Consider the following 21097-nt stretch of genomic DNA (forward strand, 5'->3'; position numbering starts at 1 on the left):
ATTATAACCGTAATTAAACTAAACTATCCCTGTTCTCTCTTCATCAGCAGATATTATAACCGTAATTAAACTAAACTATCCCTGTTCTCTTCATAGGCGATTTTAACATGCTATAAAAATGATCTTTGGGGTATTTTGAGCTAAAACTTCTCATACACACTCTGGGGACATCAGAGAATTATTTTACATCTTGTGAAAAGGTGCATAATAGGACCCCTTTAACATGTGATGGTTGCTTCTCTCATAAAGAGAGACAGCATGTGAACATTTTCCATCCTTCCCAAATGATTTCAGCTTTTCCTTGTGCTCTGATCAGCTTTTTCACTTCACAGCACCTCTACACACTGACACATTTGACCAACAACGTGTTTCTCCTTTTGTGATTTGGATTTTGAATGTATACGGCAACATAAAAGATTCAGAATATGGTCATATTATGTGAAACGGGGACTTTCAGGTGTAAGATGAGCTGTGGCTGTTTCCTTGACAACAGCACTTTCTCTGGAGGTAAGTGTGTCATCCAGACAACAGGTTGGTGAGGCTGAGGTTCGATTCATTGATTCGTCTTGCAACAGTTTTTTTTTTTTCAGAGCAATGACGCATTTTATATGAAAAATGTTTAGTAAAACACTGCTGTTGTCACTACATTTTTGATTAGCTTACATAGATCATGTCATGTGTTTTTGATTCAAACATTTTGGTGATCTCACAGAATAAAAAAAATAGCAGAATACAGGGCAAGGGCTGCATCCAAAAATCATATACTTCCCTATGATATATAGTGGGTGAAAACCAGTAAGTGACAAAAGAGAATTCACAGTACTCATAAAAGAGCTGGCAAAAAGTACCCGGATGACCTACTACTTCCTGTAAGAGTGTATATGATGGACACTTTTAATCCCATGAGGCCATGGGGGAGGATTTATAAATGGCAGTAAAGTAGGTCATGTGATAATGACACCATGGCGAATCAATGTTTTATGCCCAGATTAAATTCATAATACACACATTCATACTTTATATAGACCTTACTTCTTTAGTGGCTGTGAATAATTCAACCTACTCAAGAGAATACGCGGTATTCTGTCCTGTACAGAAAATTCCACCAAATCAGAGTTGCGGTGAGCTAATAGCGAGGTGTGTAGAGGAAATTCATTTTCACTAGGCCTTAGCTGCAGTATAAGCTGGCCTCAGCTGAGCACCAAGAAACCAAGGTCTGCCGCTTGTAAAAAAAACAGCAAAGCGTGAGAAAGAGGAGATATTACATTAGTTGTAAGGGGAAAATGGGTAAGAAGCGCAGGGAAACTGTCATGTACTGGGAAGGCGGGGAAGGTCCACCGATAAATATGATACATTGTTTATATATATTTGTGGACAAAAACATGAGGTGACTATAAAAAGAATGGTGCCTAATGGATGAGAAAGAAAATCTAGTGGCAGTCGGCCACCATTACAAAGAAGACTAGATAAGTTTATGAATACAGTAACTGTGGCAAAAAGTGTGGGGAGTAATGCACCTGCCATGAAATCTTGAGCTAGAACTGTATAAAAGTGTGAGCTAAGGAAGAGATGGTCAGATGAATAGCTGCATATCACTTTGTTGTTGTCCCAACAATAAAGTGAATTCTTCTGAGACCTGGAACTTCGGCTCTGATAGATTTTTCTTTAAAGAGTTAGAGACAAGTAAGAACTTAGAATTTGCTACGACAGGTGCAGATTTTCCAATTGGCTTTTGGATAAACGCAAAAACCAAACTCTAGATGTGATAAATAAAAGTTTTGATAATTAGATGAACAACTTTTATGAATTTTGAACCCTAAATGCAGTCGCCCAAAGTAAAAAGATAAAGGTAGGATTTTATTTAAACAAAATCACTGTTGTTGCATTTTTCTTGTGCTATTTGAGCAGATGGCGACACAAATTTTTTTTTTTAAACATATTCTCTCATTCTCTGCTATAAAAGTCAACCCAACTATGACGATTTCGGCTCTGAGAAACCTGGACATGTAAATCTATAGCAATTTTTAATTATGCATGATTTATCGTGCCCATCATCAGCCTGATATCTTATTAAATTAATGTGCCAAGTATTCGTTAATCAAAATATGTGTTTACTGGTGTGAGGGCGTGGCGACCTGTCACTAACATGAGATTGACCAATGGCAAATCACAACCATCCAATCAAAATACAGCAAAAATTTGCATCAGAAAATGTATATTTCCCAAATAAAAATAAGATTTTAAATTATATTGTCCATCTCCAATAAATCAGTATCACATTCCCTAAACAAAACCATATATCAGTTATTGTAGCAATTTTGTTAAAACAAAACAAAAACAAACATCAATAATTAAAAGGTTTGTTCACCCAAAAATGAAAATTCATTAATTACTCACCATCATGTTGTTTCTAGTTTCTAACCTGTAAGACCTTCGTTCATCTGCACAAATTAAGATATTTTTGATGAAATCCAAGAGCTCTCTGACCCTCCATAGCCAAATATTTAATTAACACTTTCAAGGTCCAGAAAGGCAGTAAAGACAATGTTAAAATAGTTCATGTGACGCCAGTGGTTCAAACTTAATGTTATGAAGCAGTGAGAATACTTTTTGTGCACAAAAACAAACAAAGATAGCGACTTTATTCAACAATTTCTTCTCGTCTGTGTCAGTCTCCTACGCTGTTGACTTAGTAAATTATGGAAACCCGTTTCCGCCACTAAATAAAAAAATAAAAAGAGTAATTGCGACTTTTTATCTCAGAATTCTGACTTTTTTTCCCTCACTATTGCGAGTTATAAAGTCAGAATTCTGTGATAAAAAATCAGAATTGTGACTTTACAACTCGCAATTGTGAGAAAAAAAGTCAGATTTCTGGGATAACGATATTTAGTAGCGGAAATAGGCTCCAATAGTAAATACAGAGCAGCGCTTCTGCGTTACGAACTACACCAGAACACCGGCTTACCATTAGCTGATCTGATGCTGATGCAGGAGCTGGCCAACTGCGCAAGTGTGCCGCACACATCCTAAACACCAAAAAAAGTATTCTCATCATAACATTAAGGTCGAACCTCTGGAGTCACATGGACTATTTTAACAATGTTTTACTATTTTTCTGGGCCTTGAAGGTGTTCATTGAATTGCTGTATGGCAAGCTCTCGGATTTCATCAGAAATATCTTCATTTACGTTCTGAAGATGAACGGTCTTACGGGTTTGGATCGACATGAGGTTGAGGAATTAATTATATACATAATTTTTTTGGGGGGGTGAACCCTTAAGGGTATTGAAACTTAAAGGTGCACTATGCAGCTTTTGTCCACTGGAGGGCGCCTATGCAAAACAAATGCGTAGTTTGATGACGCAAAGTGTGAGCGCAGCATCTTGGGAGATGTGGTCTTCTCATCACAGCCGGTGAAAAATAGGACTCGGGCAGAAATCACGTTCATGCATGCGGTTATTAACGTTACTGTAGTGTAAAGCAGAGTAGGACCGAGTGTTATGGACCTGAGCAAAGCTGCTGGAGCGATTGTTAAACAAATACCCGCCTCGCGAATACCGGGACTTTTATTATGACGGGACGGGACTCATTTGCCGGGCGCCTGCACAGATCCACTCTTCCGGTTATGATTTTGAGGTAATGGAGCTCTGTTTATCATATTAGATACATTTAAGTGTGTTTAAAACGATGTTATGACGTTACTCCGTGCGTTCAGTTGTTCACACTGCTAAGAATAAAGCGCTCCTGCCAAATAAAAGCCGAAACCGAGGGTAGCGCAGATATGACGCAATTGACAGGCGACTCTCTCAAATGCAATGCTGCAACGTCCCTGTCCTTAGTTAAAATAGCAATTTTCTCACAATTTACAAATAGTTGGAAACATCTGGGAGATTGTAGGTACTCAACTGAACAAAATATATAACACTGGCCTAGTGGTTTTTGGATATTTTACTGCAAAAATACTACATAGTTCACCTTTAATGAAGTTTCAACACCCTTGAAATAATGAAACTTGTGGCTAAAATTACATTTGTATGAGTAGCTACAACCGAAAAAGACTTGTAAAATTGTTCCCGACTCTTGTTTACAGAAATTATGTTTTTCTTTTAAAGTGAAGGGTAATATCGATTTATTATTATTTCAAAGTGAGTTTTTTCTACCTACGGAGGTGACTGACGGTTGCAGAACTCAACACATGATTGGCTCACGAGGCCCACGTGATCCAAACGGCCGTTTGGCGGAGTGTCGCTAGTGTCGCGCGGGGTGTTTGGCGGCAGAGGGCGCTGTCGCACTGGCAGAGCAGCGGTGAAGCGTGCGAAGAACCTCCCCGTCCCTCCAGTGATGTTTATTTCAGGAAACGGGACGGGACGCTCAGTAAATCCAACTACAATCTTAGGACACGCAGACGAAGGAAGGCTTGCTCATGGTCGTTTGAACGCCTGCTGATGGTCGCGTAAACGGCGCTTAAAGATGGTGTTCGAGTCGGTAGTGGTCGATGTGCTGAACAGGTTTCTGGGCGACTATGTGGTGAACCTCGACAGCTCGCAGCTCAGCCTCGGCATATGGGGAGGTACAGTAAACGAGCCAGCTGTCAAATACAAACGTGTCTTTGCTGCTAACAACGTGTTTGTGTACATCCATTAATATACACAGCTATATATAAAAGAGCCAGCTGACCTTACACTGGAATCTGAGAGTCAAGCTTTGAGGACAGGTTTGAACATGCGTTTTACAGTAACCCTTAACTAAAGCTAACCCAGTACTACATGCATAATCTGATCTTCTGCTTTAAATCTATTGTAAGGATGTTGATAAGCTCCTCTTTCTAATTATATGTTACTCTGAAATAGTATGGTATTACCTGGATTGGGATAGTTCATACCTCATGTAAACTGTCCAGCTTCAAAATGGAGCAAAAACTTCAAGTAACTCATGAGACAGGTTTCACTTTTGTGGGAACTCGTGCTTCACTTTCATTCTGAGATCCTGGATACATTTCTGTTTATATGCATTTCACTGGAGCATGACTGTCAAAACATGATAATGTTCACTTTGACATTTATCAGAGATTATGACTCTGCTATATTATTTAACACGGATGTACAATTTCATTCAATTTCTCTTGATTTTATTAACATGATAAAACATAAACAATGTATCTTGTAATACTATATTTTGACAAAATGAAGAGGTTAATATATAAAATATTTAGTGCTGGGAAAAAGTTAATCGGGATTTAATCACATATAAAATAAATGTTTGTGTTTATGTGTGTGTGTGTACTGTGTATAATTATTATCTATACACAAAAATACACACTCATGCATGTATAAATTAAGGACAATCATTGCATATTTTTAAAATTTTGATTTATTTGTATATAAGATAAGATAAATTATATACATGCAAATATTTCTTTAATATATACATTCATCATATGTGTGTATTACACACACACGCACACGCACACGCACACACACACACACACACACACACACACACACACACACACACACACACACACACACACACACACACACACAAACACACTATTTAAACACAAACTTTTATTTTGGATGTCATGATTCATTTTTCCCCAGCAATAAAATTATTCCTCTTTTTTAGTTTTCACTGCTGCATCCTTACTGATATAGATATTTATGAAAACATATTTATATATGTTTTTTTTTAAATCTCTAATTTTAAGTGGGTCTGATTAATGTAAAATCACCTCCTGTTGTCTTGTATTTTATATGACATCCAATATAATTTTTCTGACCATAAAACATCCACAACGTTGTGAAATTTTCTGTCTCTGCCTGTGATAACAATCAATAGATGTAGTAGTAAATCATTTGCATTTACATTTAATAATTTAGTAGATATTTTATCCGAAGTAAAATCACTTTGAAACCCCCTTAACCAGGGGCCCAGGGCCCTCTGAGGGCCTCAGCAAATTTCCACTGGCCCCACAAAAAAAGTAATACAAAATAAAATAAATAAAATAGGCCTAGTTATTGTCTTCGTTGTTTTTGACCCATTACCATAATAAATAAAACACCAACAACTACTAGAATGAATACGTTTCTCATTTTCATGAACCGATATGGACTCTTTAAACCCAAGAATCGATGAGTCTATCCTGTCTTCAGTTGATGAATGAACGGAGCATTGTATCTCCTCCAATCTAATAAATCAAAATCATCTCTGATCGCTCTGGCTCAGCTCAAGGGAAGCGGCTCATGAACGGATCTTCTCTTCCGCTTTAATACCAGTTACAGCGCGTAATAAACCTGAATGAGCATCTGAAAGTGTGTTAAAGATTCAGGACAACTCACTGAAATCTGTATCACGTCACATGGACTCGCTCAGTCAGTTTCAACCGCGGAGAGACGTCAGTAAAACAGCTCGTGAACAATGTCACGAAACGTCACATTTACCTCAGAAAAACCATATCCAGTGTCCATAAACTCATCAGTCGGCTGGAAAAATCAACTCTAGAGAGGAGCATTTAGGCAAATATAGGCACCATATTACATAATCATTATAATTTTTAATGTTCTTGAATATTTACTGCATGTTTAAATAAATCTGGCAAGTTTTTTTGACAGCCACCATTTAGATGTTTATATTTCATAGAACATTATTATTATAAAAATTAATTGAGTGTAATTTAAGTGTTTGTATAGAAATTAGGGATGCAACAATACAGTTAGTCCACGGTTCAATACATACCTCGGTTTTAACCACGCTAAAATTAAAACTACATATCCTTCAATATACAACATTGATTAAAAACTACTGTATTAAAGGTGTTTTTAAAAAAAAATTAAAATCATTTTAGAGGTGAACTGTCCCTTTAAGGACAGCGTGCTCACTATAGGCTGCGCTGCTATCAATTGAAGACCTGCTCGTAGTGAAAGTACGCAATTTTACTTTCACTTTAGACAAAACCGACTGTGTTTATATGTTAACCTTGTGTGTAAGTGACAGTATTAGCGCAGTTAGACTGTCCAGTAATCACGTGTGTTTGACAGACATTTAGTGCGCGCGCTTAATGCAAAACATAGCACGAGAATGAAATGTTTAACCAGCAAGGCTTTAAAACGCGGCTAAACACCGCCTAACTTTAGTGCATATGATTTGATATTTGCTCATATGAACGCGTAGACTCACAGGCATACTCAAACAGAGCCGAAATAAACGGAGAGAAATATTTCAAACGGAGAGAAATAATTAATTAAATGCAAAACCGATAGGGTTGTAAATGGTGCAATTCACCAGCGCGTATTGAACCGTGAATGCCGTACCGAATGGTTCAATATTATATTGAGTATTGTGGCATCCCTAATAGAAATATCAGTTTATTGCCTTTATACCTTTAGTATTATAGTAGGCTGACCTCTGACTCTCATAGTCTACAGCTTTAGTTCAGAGATTGTTTTCCTTGAGAAAATTTGACATGTATATTGTACGGGATGTTTATCTAAAATAATCTAAATATTGAATCGGAATCGAAATCGAATCGAATTGTGAAATTAGTGTAAATACCCAGCCCTACTATATAACACTCCCCAGTTTCTGTTGGTAACGTTTGAAAGCAAGCACAAATATCAGAGGAAATATGGGGAAATATGAGGCAATATTGTTTGGCAATGGGGGCTTCCAAGTCAATATGATTGAGTGTAGTTTTTCTACATTTATTTATTGTAATGAATGCTAAATTCATCTAGATTTATAATAATAGACTGACACAAGGGAAAAGGGGTATAGGGATGTCCTGGAGAACCTTCCTATAAAGTTTTATGATATGCCATGTGCTTTATTGACTCTGTAAATATTTGCTCAATGATACTATGAATTATTACAGACAAAGGCGAGTAATATGTCAATGTTTCTTTTGCAGGTGCTGCTATATTAAGAAACCTCGAGATAAAAGAAAATGCATTGGTATGTTGCTTTATGTTTCACTTTAGATTTGTAATGACATTTGTTTGTAAAGAATATCAATGAAGGACTACTTTTTCTAATGCTTTGTGAACTAATGCTCTAATGAGACACTTATCTCTGTAACAGAGTCAACTGGACATCCCTTTCAAAGTCAGAGCAGGACACATTGGTAAGAAAAGACCTGACAGATGTGTTGTATTGAACTGCTAATATCATGTTTGTGACTTTGTAAAACCAGCATGCATAGCATACATTATGATTTGAGCTCTTTCAGTGGTTATATTTGTCTTTGTCAGGTCGTTTGGAGTTGAAGATCCCTTGGAAGAACCTGTACACTCAGTCTGTGGAGGCCACGCTGGATGAAGTTTACCTGCTCATCGTGCCAACTGCTAGTAAGTGCCACTATTATGGTTTTTCGGACATTACCTTTTATGCAGTGTGTAATACAGCTTTGTGTGAATGTAAAGCATCTGCAAAGTTTCAAAGATCAAAGTGCACAATGAATAAAGTTCTTGTCTCCTAAAAGAAAGAATCTATTCTGAACTGCCTGAAACGACTCAAAAGTAATTCCAGTCTTACTTCCTGTTACAAACCTATGTAACAATGTAACACTTTTGCATAATGCCAGTCTTTGGTCTTCATTGGCTGCTTGTGAACGGAGTCTACTTTGCCCCTGTCATGAAGATAAGAGGATCACACAGCAGATGCTGAGAAATAATGGAAGCTTTAATTCAACACCGGGCTTGCCAGCGAGCTCAATACAATGCGTATAATAAAGTTCAAACTCAGGTCTCGGCTAGTAGACAGCGCAGCCCCGGTCAGCCTGGTGGTAACGTGGGAGGTGAGAGAAGACTCCGTGAGCCAGGGAATGAGAATGGGCCTAGGGAGAGGTAGCGGCGAGTGGTGCTTCTCCGATTCAGAGGAGTTCCCCTAATATAAATCAGCCTCTCACACGACAGGACTGAGAGAGAGAGAGAGTGAGAGAGAGAGAGAGAGAGAGAGAGAGAGAGAGAGAGAAGAACCGGATCATGACAGCCCTGCCCTCAAACACTCTAGCTGTAGCTGAGACTGGAAGAGTTTGGTTCATGTTGTCGACATGTTAAGACGCTTTTATTTTGCAGCAAAAGCAAATCTACTTTAATGGACTTCCATGAGATGAGACCGTTACTTTCCTTACCACTGTGTATCAAGTGCTAGAAATTCAGATTTAGAGCTAAAATTAAGATATGCTAATGAGTATTTGGATTTAACATGCGCTGTCAGTGTTAGACCAATCACAGCAGACTAGACCATCTGGATATGTTTGTTGTGATCCGAATCGTAGCGCGATAGTTCCTGGCATCCCCACAGCCTTGGTATGGTTTCACACTTAACTAGATTCAAAGCATAGTGAACAACACTTAGCTTTACAGCATGTGTGTCGCATGAAGGCGCTTTCTGCTGTTGCAAATGGACTCTTCTGAGGAGACGGCGGATTGCAAGCTATTCATTTGCCGCCCTGATTGCACTTGCTATGCGCAATTAATATGCAGACTCGCTCTAGCTCGCATCCAAGGTAGATCATCAACACTATCATCTCTTACATGTGTTTTGTTGAACTAAAGACATCATAATCAGCTAAAATGCCTTTTCTTTCTGAACAAGTGCACATCCAGTTTGAGTGCAACCAAACTCCTTCAGATAGTCTCGGGTTCGGTACTCCGGTGATAGTTTTCACATCGCCAGTTTTTCATGCAAACCGTGCCATGTTTCAAACTAAACTTGTTAGCTTTCGACCACTTCCAGAGGTAGTGGCAAACACATTCGACCGGATTGCTTTTCAAACAGCCACAAAAGATGCGTGCGCTAGACAGACAGGATTTAAAGGTGCCCTAGAATGATTTGAAACAATATGTTAAATTGTTCTCTGATATCTACATTGAGGGTATGTGGCTTATTTAAGGGCAAATATTGTCCAGATACAGTTTAACAGGTCCATTTACAACCCTATAAATTGTCCCTAGGATGTAATGCTCTGTTTTTGCCTTATTTGGAAGGATCATGAATATTAATGTTGAGCACTGCTCTGATTGGCTTATTTCAACAGCTCACAGCAGTTCAGTAAAGCGGCTCGTGAGTCCTGACCGTCCTGACAGAACACACACCGACTGAATGACACTTTAAGCAGAACATCTCAAACGGAGATTGATAAAATGCAGCTTACTTGTTTATTGGTGTTTTCAGATCATCCACGCGTGAGAGAGTGCTCGCGTTCGTGCGGTTGCCAGATTACAATAATTAAATCCCCCAAACAGAGCTTTTCTGTGAAAAGAAACCCTTATACACTCCGGTTTTTACCTAAACATATCCAATCTGGCAACCATATGCACGCAAGCTCTCTTTCACGTGATGATCTGAAAACACCAATAAACAAGTAAGCTGCATTTTATCAATCTCCGTTTGAGATGTTCTGCTTAAAGTGTCATTCAGTCTACATTTTAGACTTGTCTTTTTTCGTCAACGATATTGCATGTTTATATAACGTTAGTCACAATGTAGGCTAACGTTACGCAGTGACTGTGATGTAGCCTAATCTGAAATACAAATAGGCAAAAACATCATTGGAAACACCATACTTCAGTTCTCAAAAATATAAATATATAACTTATATTTTTACAAAATGAATAGCCTTGTCAAATGACTCGTTTTAACTTATAGGGTGGAAAAGGTGACGTTTGCTAGAAGGATCGAGTGAACGATCTAAGCAAAGTATCTACGGTTGTATTTTGTAATAGAAAATAATATTACCCTTTGTCATTAGACACACTATTTAGTTTTGTATGGTACTTTCTTGGTGTTTCCTATTGTTACTGTACTAGCATCTTGCGTTATCTAGACAATGCTGTCAATGCTGCGTCACTGTTGGGTTTATGTTGAGAAGCACTATTTTCCCGTTGAGTTTTGGATTCACGAGATTTACATAAGAAGGAGGAGGCAATGATGTTTGAGACTCACAGTATGTGATGTCCATGTACTGAACTCCTATTATTTTGCTATGGCAAGGTTAATTCAATTTTTCATTCTAGGGCACCTTTAAACTTTGTCGGCTGAAGACCCAAGTTCGGTTTGAAGATGAAAAACATACCAAACACAATGTTCTGTCAGCATTCCTGTTTTCTAACACACACTCACAGTGTTCAGCTGGTCTGTCAGAGCAGAAATGATAGCCGATGCTCTCCGTAAGTTTTCTGTCGTGTCTGGTCATGGTCATAGGTAAATTGCTTGAGCTTATTTTATCCATTAGATCAAAAGATCTGAAAAAGCTCATTCATTTACACACCCAGCTATCCAAATTGAATTAGTTCAATTGAATGAAGTTATTATTGTTCTAAAGCAGCTTTACAGACCCCAGTGAGAGTGATAAGATCTCATGTGACATTTTATTAGTATTTGTATTGTATAATCAGTAGGGTATCAGTTGTAATGAGTCATCATGGCCGTTTACTGAAGTGTGACACTTATTTGACTGCCAGGCCTCACAGAAGATATCTGCATGCATGTGATCCTGCCAGTTCGCTTTGAAAACAGGCTTCTTGCACCTCTGTTCACTCAGGTATAAAGTATGACGCAGAGAAGGAAGAGCGACAGCTTCAGGAAGCTCGGCAGAGGGAGCTGCAGCGGATCGAGGAGACCAAACAGAGAGCAGCAGAAAAAGGTGGATAAATCATTTGAGCTCACTTTGCTTCTACATGGAGACTGGTGACATGCAAATTGCATTTGTGTCTTTGTGTTCAGAGAATCCAAAGGAGGAGAAGCAGGACACATTTGTGGAGAAACTGGTTACTCAGGTGATCAAAAACCTGCAGGTGAAAATATCCAACATACACGTCCGCTATGAGGATGATGTGAGTACTTCGGACATTTTCTGCAGCTTTTTTTAATACTAAAATCTGCAATGCATGTTCTTTTGTGTTTACGCCTTTGTATAAGCTTTTCACACACATGGCATGAAGTGCAGCAGACTTTTTGTATATTAGCACTTAACTTTCTCAATGTTAAACATGTTTTTAGGTCACCAACCCCAGTGCTCCGCTCTCATTTGGAGTGTCCCTGCAGAACCTCAGTCTCCAGGTATGCCAAGAATTTCATCCAAAATAAAAGGAATAAATTATGACTGCATTGGATGAATCTCATAAGACCTGTCAAACACACATATTAGTGCTGTCAGAAGATTGAAAACATTTACTACTGGTTATTAATCACACCTTTTTTTGTAATTAATCACGATTAATTGCACCTAAAATGTAACAAAATAAAGACAGTAATATTTTAAATTAATGATAAATGAAATATAGATGAATCCTTATTAAAGCTACAAAAGCATTGAGTGATTTTTCTCTTTGTCTTTTGTTCTTTAATTATCATTAATGACAGACAGCAGCAGGTTTATTAGGCTGCTGTCACTTTAAGAGCTGACACACATGATGTGGAACTGGCACATCTGATGTTCTCACTACTCTTTATGGTCATATAAGACTTTATTTAACTCATCTAATAACTCATGTTTATGAGGGTACTCGACAAAGTGGGCAAAGAATATAACATTTGCAATAGCAGTTGCTATTTATAACCTGTACCTTTTAGCTGTATGCGTTTTTTAGACTAGCATATAAAATAGCGTATTCACTAATTCTACCTCATGCGTATATAGCGTTTCCATAGTTTGAGCGCGGCCAAATCCATTTCTTTTCCTGCATTCCGCAAATTAATTTTGCGTTGAGCAATGGACCTGTTTGGGAAACCAAATACTACATCGCCGATCTGATATCATTTTGGATTTGTGCCTTACGAAAAAGGTGAACCTTTAAATAAGGATGAAGCCATTTGCTGGATTTGTAAAAACTAAATATGTGTTAAATGGGCGAACACATAAAATCTCAAGAGCCATCTCTTCAATCATGTCATCCATCGGCGTTTGTACAAGTTATTTCCTGTGAATGCAAACGCCCAGCTGGTGGTCAGGTTGGTATTGGAGAGGCTTTCGCCAAACAAGCCAAATACAAACGGGAGAGTGACAAGTGGAAAATGCTGACAAGAGACATGGCAACGTATTTGGCGGTGGGGAGCGCGCCGCTCCGCAGTTTTTATTCCCCTGCATGTTACGAATTCTGTTTGAAAGTTGCAATGATTTATAGTTTAATATTTAACTTTCTTATTTACCCGTTTGTTTCACTTTATTATCCCTGATATTTATTTGATTTTTTCAATGTTAGCAGGCTGTGTTTCACTTAAGTGCTGTAAACACACATGTTTGTTAACAGATGTTTGAGCCTCATTTTTTAAATCTCACAATATATATCTTTTTTAAATGCGAATTGTTTTATTTAAAGGCAGACATTCAAGCTTTCTTTAAACATATGTTTCCTGTTTGTGTGATAAGTAGGCTATAGGGCAGTGTTTTAGTTCATTGTTTCAGTTTCATCCCCCACCCCGAACCCCACAAACACCCTTTCACCGCCGGTGGTTGATCAATAACCACTGCGGTGGTAAAAAACTGCCATTGTCACAGCCATAATATATATATATATATATATATATATATATATATATATATATATATATATATATATATATATAAAATTTTAAATGCTATTAATCGATTTGACAGCACAAATTTATTATGCACCCCACATTTAGTATAATGTTTATGAATAGAATATATAATTTTTTGTAATGAAATACAACCTGGCTATGTGTTTGTTTGTCTGTCTGTATTATAACATTTTTGTTATATTTTCCAGACATCTGATCAGAACTGGAACCCATGTCTTCTGGATGAGAAAGCCAAGCTGTTTTTTAAGGTTTAACACTTGTCTTTTTCACTTTCAGGGTTATGAGTAGCACAGTTATTTAGTATTATTTACTAATGCGGCTCGTTACTTCATTTAGCTCGTACGTTTGGACAATCTGTTTGCGTACTGGACCGTGAATTCAGAGCTCTACTCCAACCACGTCCCTGAAGAGGCTCTGGTAGGTCTTCACATTTCATTCGACTTTGAGTCTAAGGAAAATAAATCTCCCATCTTCATTGGCTGTACATTTGTATTTTTTATAGCGATACATGAAGCACAGTGTAGCCGTCCAGAACGCTATCCCTCAGGATTATCATTTCAGTGAGTTCCTTCTTGCTTTCATTCACAAATGTGTTTTCTCTAGAAAATACAAACCAACTTTGTTTTTTGCACGTCGCTGCTTTAGTCTTTCGTCCAATATCTGCGAAAGCCAAGCTGCGCATGAATCCTCGCTCCGATGTGGACTTCTCCTCGCCAAAAGTGGACCTAGAGGTCAACCTTGCAGAGGTGGCAATTGAACTCAGCCGGCCACAGGTGTGGAAAATGTCTGCTTAATTTTGTCCAATGCAGCGAACAAATAATGACAGATCATTCATATGACTTCACAACTGTTTCTAGTATGTCAGCATTCTGGAGCTGTTGGGCTCGGTGGATATGATGACCCGTAACCTTCCATACAGGAGGTTTCGTCCAAATGTGGTGGTTCACACTAATGCTCATCAATGGTAAGTGCATTTGGAGTTTGTGGTCTTGGATAATTCAATTTTGTAGTTGTTTAATTCTGTATTTTCTGTATTTGTGGTTATCATAGGTGGCGATATGTGATCACAGGTGTTTTGGAGGTCAACATCAAGCCCCGCCTTCACATGTGGTCATGGCAACATATCCGACGCCATCGGCAACATGTGAAAAAGTACAGAGAGATCTACAAGAACAAAATCACCAGTAAGAAACCTGCAGAGAGTCTGCTGAAGGAGCTTGAGGTGGGTGAGCTCTGAGCATGCTCAGTGAAGGGATAGTTCACTCAATAGTGAAAAATCTGCACAAATTACTCGCACTCATGTCGTTACAAATCCACATGCTGTTAAATGAGAACTATGGCCATTGGGTTGGCAGCCATGGTCACTATAAGCGGTATTTGTGAAATGGTGCTGTTTTTGTGTTGTTGTTTTTTTGGTCATAATGAACTGGCAAGAGTTGCATAAAGACTATTCAGAAAAAATCTCTTTTTATGTTAAAAATGATATATTGGTTTGAAATGCAGAGTGTGCTGTTGTTTTTAAGCTAGCGTTAGAACATTTACAAAATCTTGCATATGGATATAGTCTTCTGAACAAATAAAGTGTACATTGCTTTAATATGCTCTGTAATACTTAAATACTGCATTAGAATAAAAACACTTTCAAGGTGAGCATAACGCTACTGTTTTTCAAAATTATTAAGCCTCTGTTGATTGATGCATGATGCTACTTTACCCGTCTGTTTGATTCACATGACTCAAAGTAACTTTATATCAATCTAGTGTTGTGTTCAGAATAGATCATTTCTAATATAGATCATTTTTTTACACCTTTTATGAAGATTAAAATGTGGCAAAAAACAAATAACTTTGTTGTCATTTCTGTGACTGCTCTGTTTCGAGCATAACCTGCATTTTTTTCTTCCTTAAGGACACGGAAAGAAGCCTGGATATATTCAACATCACAATGGCAAGACAGCAAGCTGAGATGGAGGTGACGTGAAATCAGTTTCACACTCTCTCTCTCACACACACATATAATATTGTATAGATCATTTGAATCCTGTATACAGTGTGGCCTATGGATTATATAACAGAAAGTGTGTTCCTGTAGCTCAGCTGGTAGAGTGTGAAGCCGAAGGTCTTGGTTTGATTGTTGAGTTTCTAATTGAACCACACCTGTTGACTCTTGCGTATTCTGCCCCTGGTGTTGTAGGCCTCAAAGGCAGGGCTCAGGATATACCGCCCTGGGGTGAAGGTGGAGGAAGAACAGTCACAGGGCTGGTTCGGCTGGATGTGGAACTGGTCTGGAGACAGTGAAACACCAACCAAAGACGTCAAATCAGGAGGTTTGACTGTGATCAGTATCTGTTTAGTAAAGCATAAACTAGGCCTGCACAGAATCTGTTGTTTAGAATTCCATGAAATGTTCATGTGATACTTAAAGGGTTAGTTCACCCAACAATTAAATGTATGTCATTAATGACTCACCCTAATGTCGTTTCACACCCGTAAGACCTCCGTTCATCTTCAGAACACAGTTTAAGATATTTTATATTTAGTCTGAGAGCATATGCAAGTGTATGCACACTATACTGTCCATGTCTAGAAAGGGAATAAAAACATCATCACAGTAGTCCATATGTGACATTAGTGGGTTAATTAGAAGCATTGCAAATACATTTTGGTCCAAAAAATCACAAAAACTACTACTTTATTCAGCATTGTCTTCTCTTCCGCATTCAAACGGTTATGAAATAGCGTATTGATTCATAATTCAGATCGCCAGTGTCACGTGATTTCAGCAGTTTGACACGTGATCCGAATCATGAATCAAAACGCTAATTCATAACCGTTTGAATGCGGAAGAGAAGACAATGCTGAATAAAGTCGTAGTTTTTGTGATTTTTGGACCTAAATGTATTTTGGATGCTTCAAGAGACTCTAATTAACCCACTGATGTCTCATATGGACTACTGTGATGATGTTTTTATTCCCTTTCTGGACATGGGCAGTATAGTGTGCATACACTTGCATACGCTCTCGGACTAAATATAAAATATCTTAAACTGTGTGGGAAGATGAACGGAGGTCTTATGGGTGTAGAACGACATTAGGGTGAGTTGATGACATAAATTAAATTTTTGGGGGAACTAACCCTTTAATATTCCTGAGAGTTCCACATTTATGCAGATCTGTTTCTGATTGGCTGACATCCTGATTCATATCTCTCAGGTTTTGATGGGCTAATGACCCCAGCAGAGAAAGCCAAACTGTACGCTGCCATTGGATACAGCGAGACAGCCGTCAATCCTAACCTGCCAAAAAAGGTTTGTGACAAACAGTTGTAGCATATATAAATCCGGTTTCCTCTTATAGATTTAATTTAGTGTCAATGCATGACACTTTCCCCAACTTGACTTAATGATGGTTTATATTTGTGTGCTCAACCATTATAAAGTTTGAAATCTTTTTTAAAAGAAGCCTCTTAAACTGTGTCCACACCAGACATGATTTGACACGACAAAATCAGTCATGTTTACAGCCAAATCAGAGGAGAGTGGGCAGAGTCTCTGCAATCGTGCGGCACTCGCAGTGCAATGGATAAATATATCGTCAAATTCATAAACCATTTTAACATTATTAAAGATACATACTGAGTGGCTGAAACATCATAGAATAACTAATTTTTAAATTTGACATATGAGTTTAGGGTTAGGACACAGCACAAAAAAACAGTACATGAGATTATCATTGTTATATGTTGTTGTGGTTCCAGCTGTGATGTCGCAGAAATAGAAATGGTCATGTTTGGTGCGATTGCTCTGTTAGTGCGGTTAATTTGAATGGGTGTAAACGCCGCATCTGAATTGAATCACACAAGCGGACAGAGACCAGAAAAGATAAGTCTCGCTCCGCTTCCAAACAAACTCTCGTGTGGTTAGACACGCAAACGCAACACAGGCCATAGACATGTAATCCAACCAAAAACAGGACGTGATGCTCAAGCGCATGTTTTTCTCGTCATAATCGGGATGCTTCCTAACACAGTTCGGTACAGGCGTCAGAGCCGCGTCTCCTTGCAGCAGATCTTGGTGTGTGTGTGTGTGTGACGGAGGGATTTCTGCTGCTGTTTTGACTCCTTTACACACTTTATAAGCTCTTCACGAGTTCTCAGCTGGTCTAAATGGCATCATATGTAGGGATATGCATGCACAAACAACGACTGCATTCAGCCCTGTTGGAAATGCTCAATTTATTATTATTTATTATGTTACAGTTTAAAATAAAGTTTTTTTCTGTGTCAATATATAGTAAAGGGTAATGTATTCCTGTGATCAAAGCTGAATTTATCATCATTACTCCAGTCTTCAGTGTCACATGATCCTTCAGAAATCATTCTCATATGAGGATTTGGTGCTCAAGAAACAGTTGAAAACAGTTGTGCTACTGTGGAAGCTGTGATACATTTTTAAATATATATATTTTTGGTAACAATATCAACTTTTTGTCATCAATTTAATGAACCCTTGTTGAGTAAAATTATTTCTTTCTCTCAAAAAATTTTACTCATTGAACTGATCTGATCATTGATCTGATTGTACTTCATGTGAGGCATCACCCCTCTGACTTGTATGTACTTATATTTGTTTGCAGTTTGAAAATATGAAGATAAATTTCCAGCTTCTCCGTCTGTCCCTGTCAATCAAAGAGAGCCGAGAGAAGCCGGAGATAATCAAGCTGTCCGTCATTGATCTGAAAGCCATGCTGGCTCAAAGACCTGCGGCTCAAGCAATAAAGTACAGTATTCTCTTCTAAATGCATATCACCTCCTTCAGTAAACTGCTACTGGTTTATTTCATTTGAAGGAATGTTCTGTGTTCAGTGTTCAACTTAGTGTGACACTTGCTGTTGTTCTTTTGATTTGTTCCTCAGTTTGTGAAACGAGCACAAACATGTTCACAATAAAACAATGGAAGTCTATGGGGCAAGACAATGCACTGGAATAAATCTTGCAGTAACTTTCACATGATTTAACACCATGCACACATTTAGCTTTTTAAAGGAAGTGTATAGAAGATTTATGGCCAAAACTGCTACTGCAGGTGTATCCCCCCTCCCCCTCCCTCTGACTCGAGGTTGCCAGATTGGCTGCAGGATCAGCAGGACCGTTTTTAGATCTGCAGCTGTGGTAACTAGAGCAGATCTGGCAACCCGGATGCCCAAACACTGCTGACTTTGTGATTGGTCGATAGGTGGAGGGCGGAGCTTCAGGCCAAAACACAGCATGTCAACATCAACATCAGTTGAGGGCTGCAACAACAACTTTTAAATGACAATATCCTGGCCTGACTACTATTGTCAGTGATAGAAGTGTTTGAAATTAACATGATTTCTTAAAGGGATACTTCAGCGCTGGGAAGATGAATCTGTATTTAAACTGGGTCATTAATGTAGTAGAAATGTGAAATTATTTTTGAATTTGGTGCTTTCTAGACTGAGAAAAGACAGAAAATGTATTTTTGTCTCATGGGGATGAAAGACTACAATTCCCAGAATGCTTCGCTGCCCTGCGGAGGCCACTCCCAAAGCTACTGAATCACTTTTACTTTCCCATCGCGACTGTGTTCATCTTCATAAAATCAGTTCAGTTAGAGAACAGACACTACAATTAAAAACTGAATGTGTGTGTTCAATATATTGTGAAGTAGCCGCTGATGAAGTGTCAGCACACACACAGCCGGAGTCAGATTACACGCAACATGATGAGCTGAATGTGTTCTCGTGATGAGAGCTGAGGTAAACGCGTCCACACTCGCGGCAGTAGTTCTCAGCCAGTGTTCAGTCTGGCGTGTTTTCAGTTCATGCCGTTGAAAGTTAAAATACTCACTTTGCTCCGCCGGCTGCACCGTTTCCATGAATGCCTGAGCTGAGCTGAGCTGTGAGTGCGACCCCATCCCTCATGTGTGAGTTAAAAACATGCGGAAATAGCTCCCTCTGCTGGCTGTAGTCTTTAGCGTCTGGCCAAACATTTTACCGATGACGAAAATCGACGATATTTGCGTCACCGGAGTAATTTTTCCAGAAATAAAATGCATAAATCTCTCGTCTCAGGGAGATATGAGAGGGCGGAGCACAATCATTCGAATATACTCCAGGGTTTCTACTGATAGAAAGCCATAGGCTAATCGCTGAAGTAACCCTTTAATGTCTAGTGACATATCAGGGCCATTTTCTGATTAATTGAAATTAATTTCTTACATAGTTCCTTTAATCCTTCAGAATGTCTTTCCACATAGACTTCCTTTGTGAGAACATTAGCGTAATTATAATTATTATTATTAATTTTTTTTAAGGATCTCTGCTCAGCTGTCATCGTTTGTAGTGTCGGGTCTCCCACGAGGCAAGACTGCACCCATCCTGCTGTCACCTCGGCATGTGGAAGGGATGAAAGATAAGACTCTATTGAACCTCATGTTCGAGACAAACCCGCTGGACGCGTGTGCAGACCAGAAACTCCGCATCGAGTCCCAGGCGCTGGAGATTATCTATGACGCTGTGAGTGTGAGGAAGCATCTCTATGCGCCAGGGCTTCACTTTTTTTGTCAGCTGATCTGACTGACATATAGTAGATTTTGATTTAAAAGTTAAATAATTTAAAGGTGCCCTGCCACACATATTTCATTACTTTTGTGGTAATGTCTGAAGTTCTACCAGTCTTAAACATTTTTGTGCAAAAAATGCCTTGGTTACCATGTTTCGAACCATTCTAGTGTGGTATAGAAAACCTGCAGGAAGACTTAGCTCGATTTGCGGCAGTTCTCATGAAAGGGGTGGTTTAGTGTTTTTTTTTCTAGGCTTGGTTGTGTTTATGGGGTGCAGTATAACATGTCTTAATATTTCTTTTTTTTTTTTTAAACGCCATATTTTTCTTATATTTGACCTTAATTCCCCACCGCTGTCTCCACTGTCCTTTGAGCGGCTCGTTTGCTTCCTGCTTCTATGAAGCCCATCCCTCTGAAAAACGCTACGGTCTTAGATTGGTTAGATGGCCAAATGTAGTTTCCTGTATTTTTATTGGCTGAAGTGCCAAGCACAGGTTGTCCGGAAACGCCACGCCCCTTCCCATTACGGGCAGAAGTCACATCTGCGGTGACTAACGAGGGTTTATGATGTCACCAACCCAGGAAGAAGCTCGTTGTAGTCCAAACCGGCCGTTTTTGTAGGCAATAAACTGCCGTAACTTTAAAGACAATATCTCAAAGCAGCAACATTACACACTAACTAAAGTTAAAAAAGTCAAATCGCATACAACCACCCCTTTAATATATGTAATTATTTGTTAAGGCTTTTGCACTCCCCCCAGAAACTTTGCAATTCACTCGCAAAGATCACAACAGTTTATTGAAGGAGTGCAAAACATTTTCTAGCAAAACATTGAAACATAATTTTTCCTCCCATCTCATATTATTTTTCGCGGGTACTTGAGCACTGAACGGCCGCTGACGGAAACGTCTTAACTAATTGTCAAATATGCCCTTTATTTATATACAAGTCGCATATTTGAGGTCTG

At 38.6% G+C, this 21097-nt stretch overlaps 1 protein-coding gene across 3 annotated transcripts in view; it reads left to right on the plus strand.

Annotated features, from left to right (window-relative positions):
• Positions 1-4303: 4303 nt before the first annotated feature.
• The window catches only part of vps13a (vacuolar protein sorting 13 homolog A), a 110297-nt gene continuing 93503 nt past the window's right edge, over positions 4304-21097 (plus strand). The window contains exons 1-18 of one of the 3 annotated variants that reach the window (XM_067412994.1): positions 4304-4573; positions 7910-7953; positions 8080-8122; positions 8250-8345; positions 11546-11647; positions 11728-11837; positions 12004-12063; positions 13734-13793; positions 13882-13962; positions 14048-14105; positions 14191-14318; positions 14403-14509; positions 14596-14767; positions 15455-15517; positions 15740-15872; positions 16759-16853; positions 18181-18323; positions 19881-20082. In XM_067412994.1, the coding sequence (XP_067269095.1) occupies positions 4474-4573; positions 7910-7953; positions 8080-8122; positions 8250-8345; positions 11546-11647; positions 11728-11837; positions 12004-12063; positions 13734-13793; positions 13882-13962; positions 14048-14105; positions 14191-14318; positions 14403-14509; positions 14596-14767; positions 15455-15517; positions 15740-15872; positions 16759-16853; positions 18181-18323; positions 19881-20082 (1797 nt within the window). In that variant the 5' untranslated portion in view covers positions 4304-4473. The remainder of the gene's footprint in view (positions 4574-7909; positions 7954-8079; positions 8123-8249; positions 8346-11545; positions 11648-11727; positions 11838-12003; positions 12064-13733; positions 13794-13881; positions 13963-14047; positions 14106-14190; positions 14319-14402; positions 14510-14595; positions 14768-15454; positions 15518-15739; positions 15873-16758; positions 16854-18180; positions 18324-19880; positions 20083-21097) is intronic. The other 2 variants (XM_067412996.1, XM_067412997.1) reach the window with 2 other exon arrangements.

Source organism: Pseudorasbora parva, chromosome 13 (assembly GCF_024679245.1).
Source record: "Pseudorasbora parva isolate DD20220531a chromosome 13, ASM2467924v1, whole genome shotgun sequence".
Classification (NCBI taxonomy): Eukaryota; Metazoa; Chordata; class Actinopteri; order Cypriniformes; family Gobionidae; genus Pseudorasbora; species Pseudorasbora parva.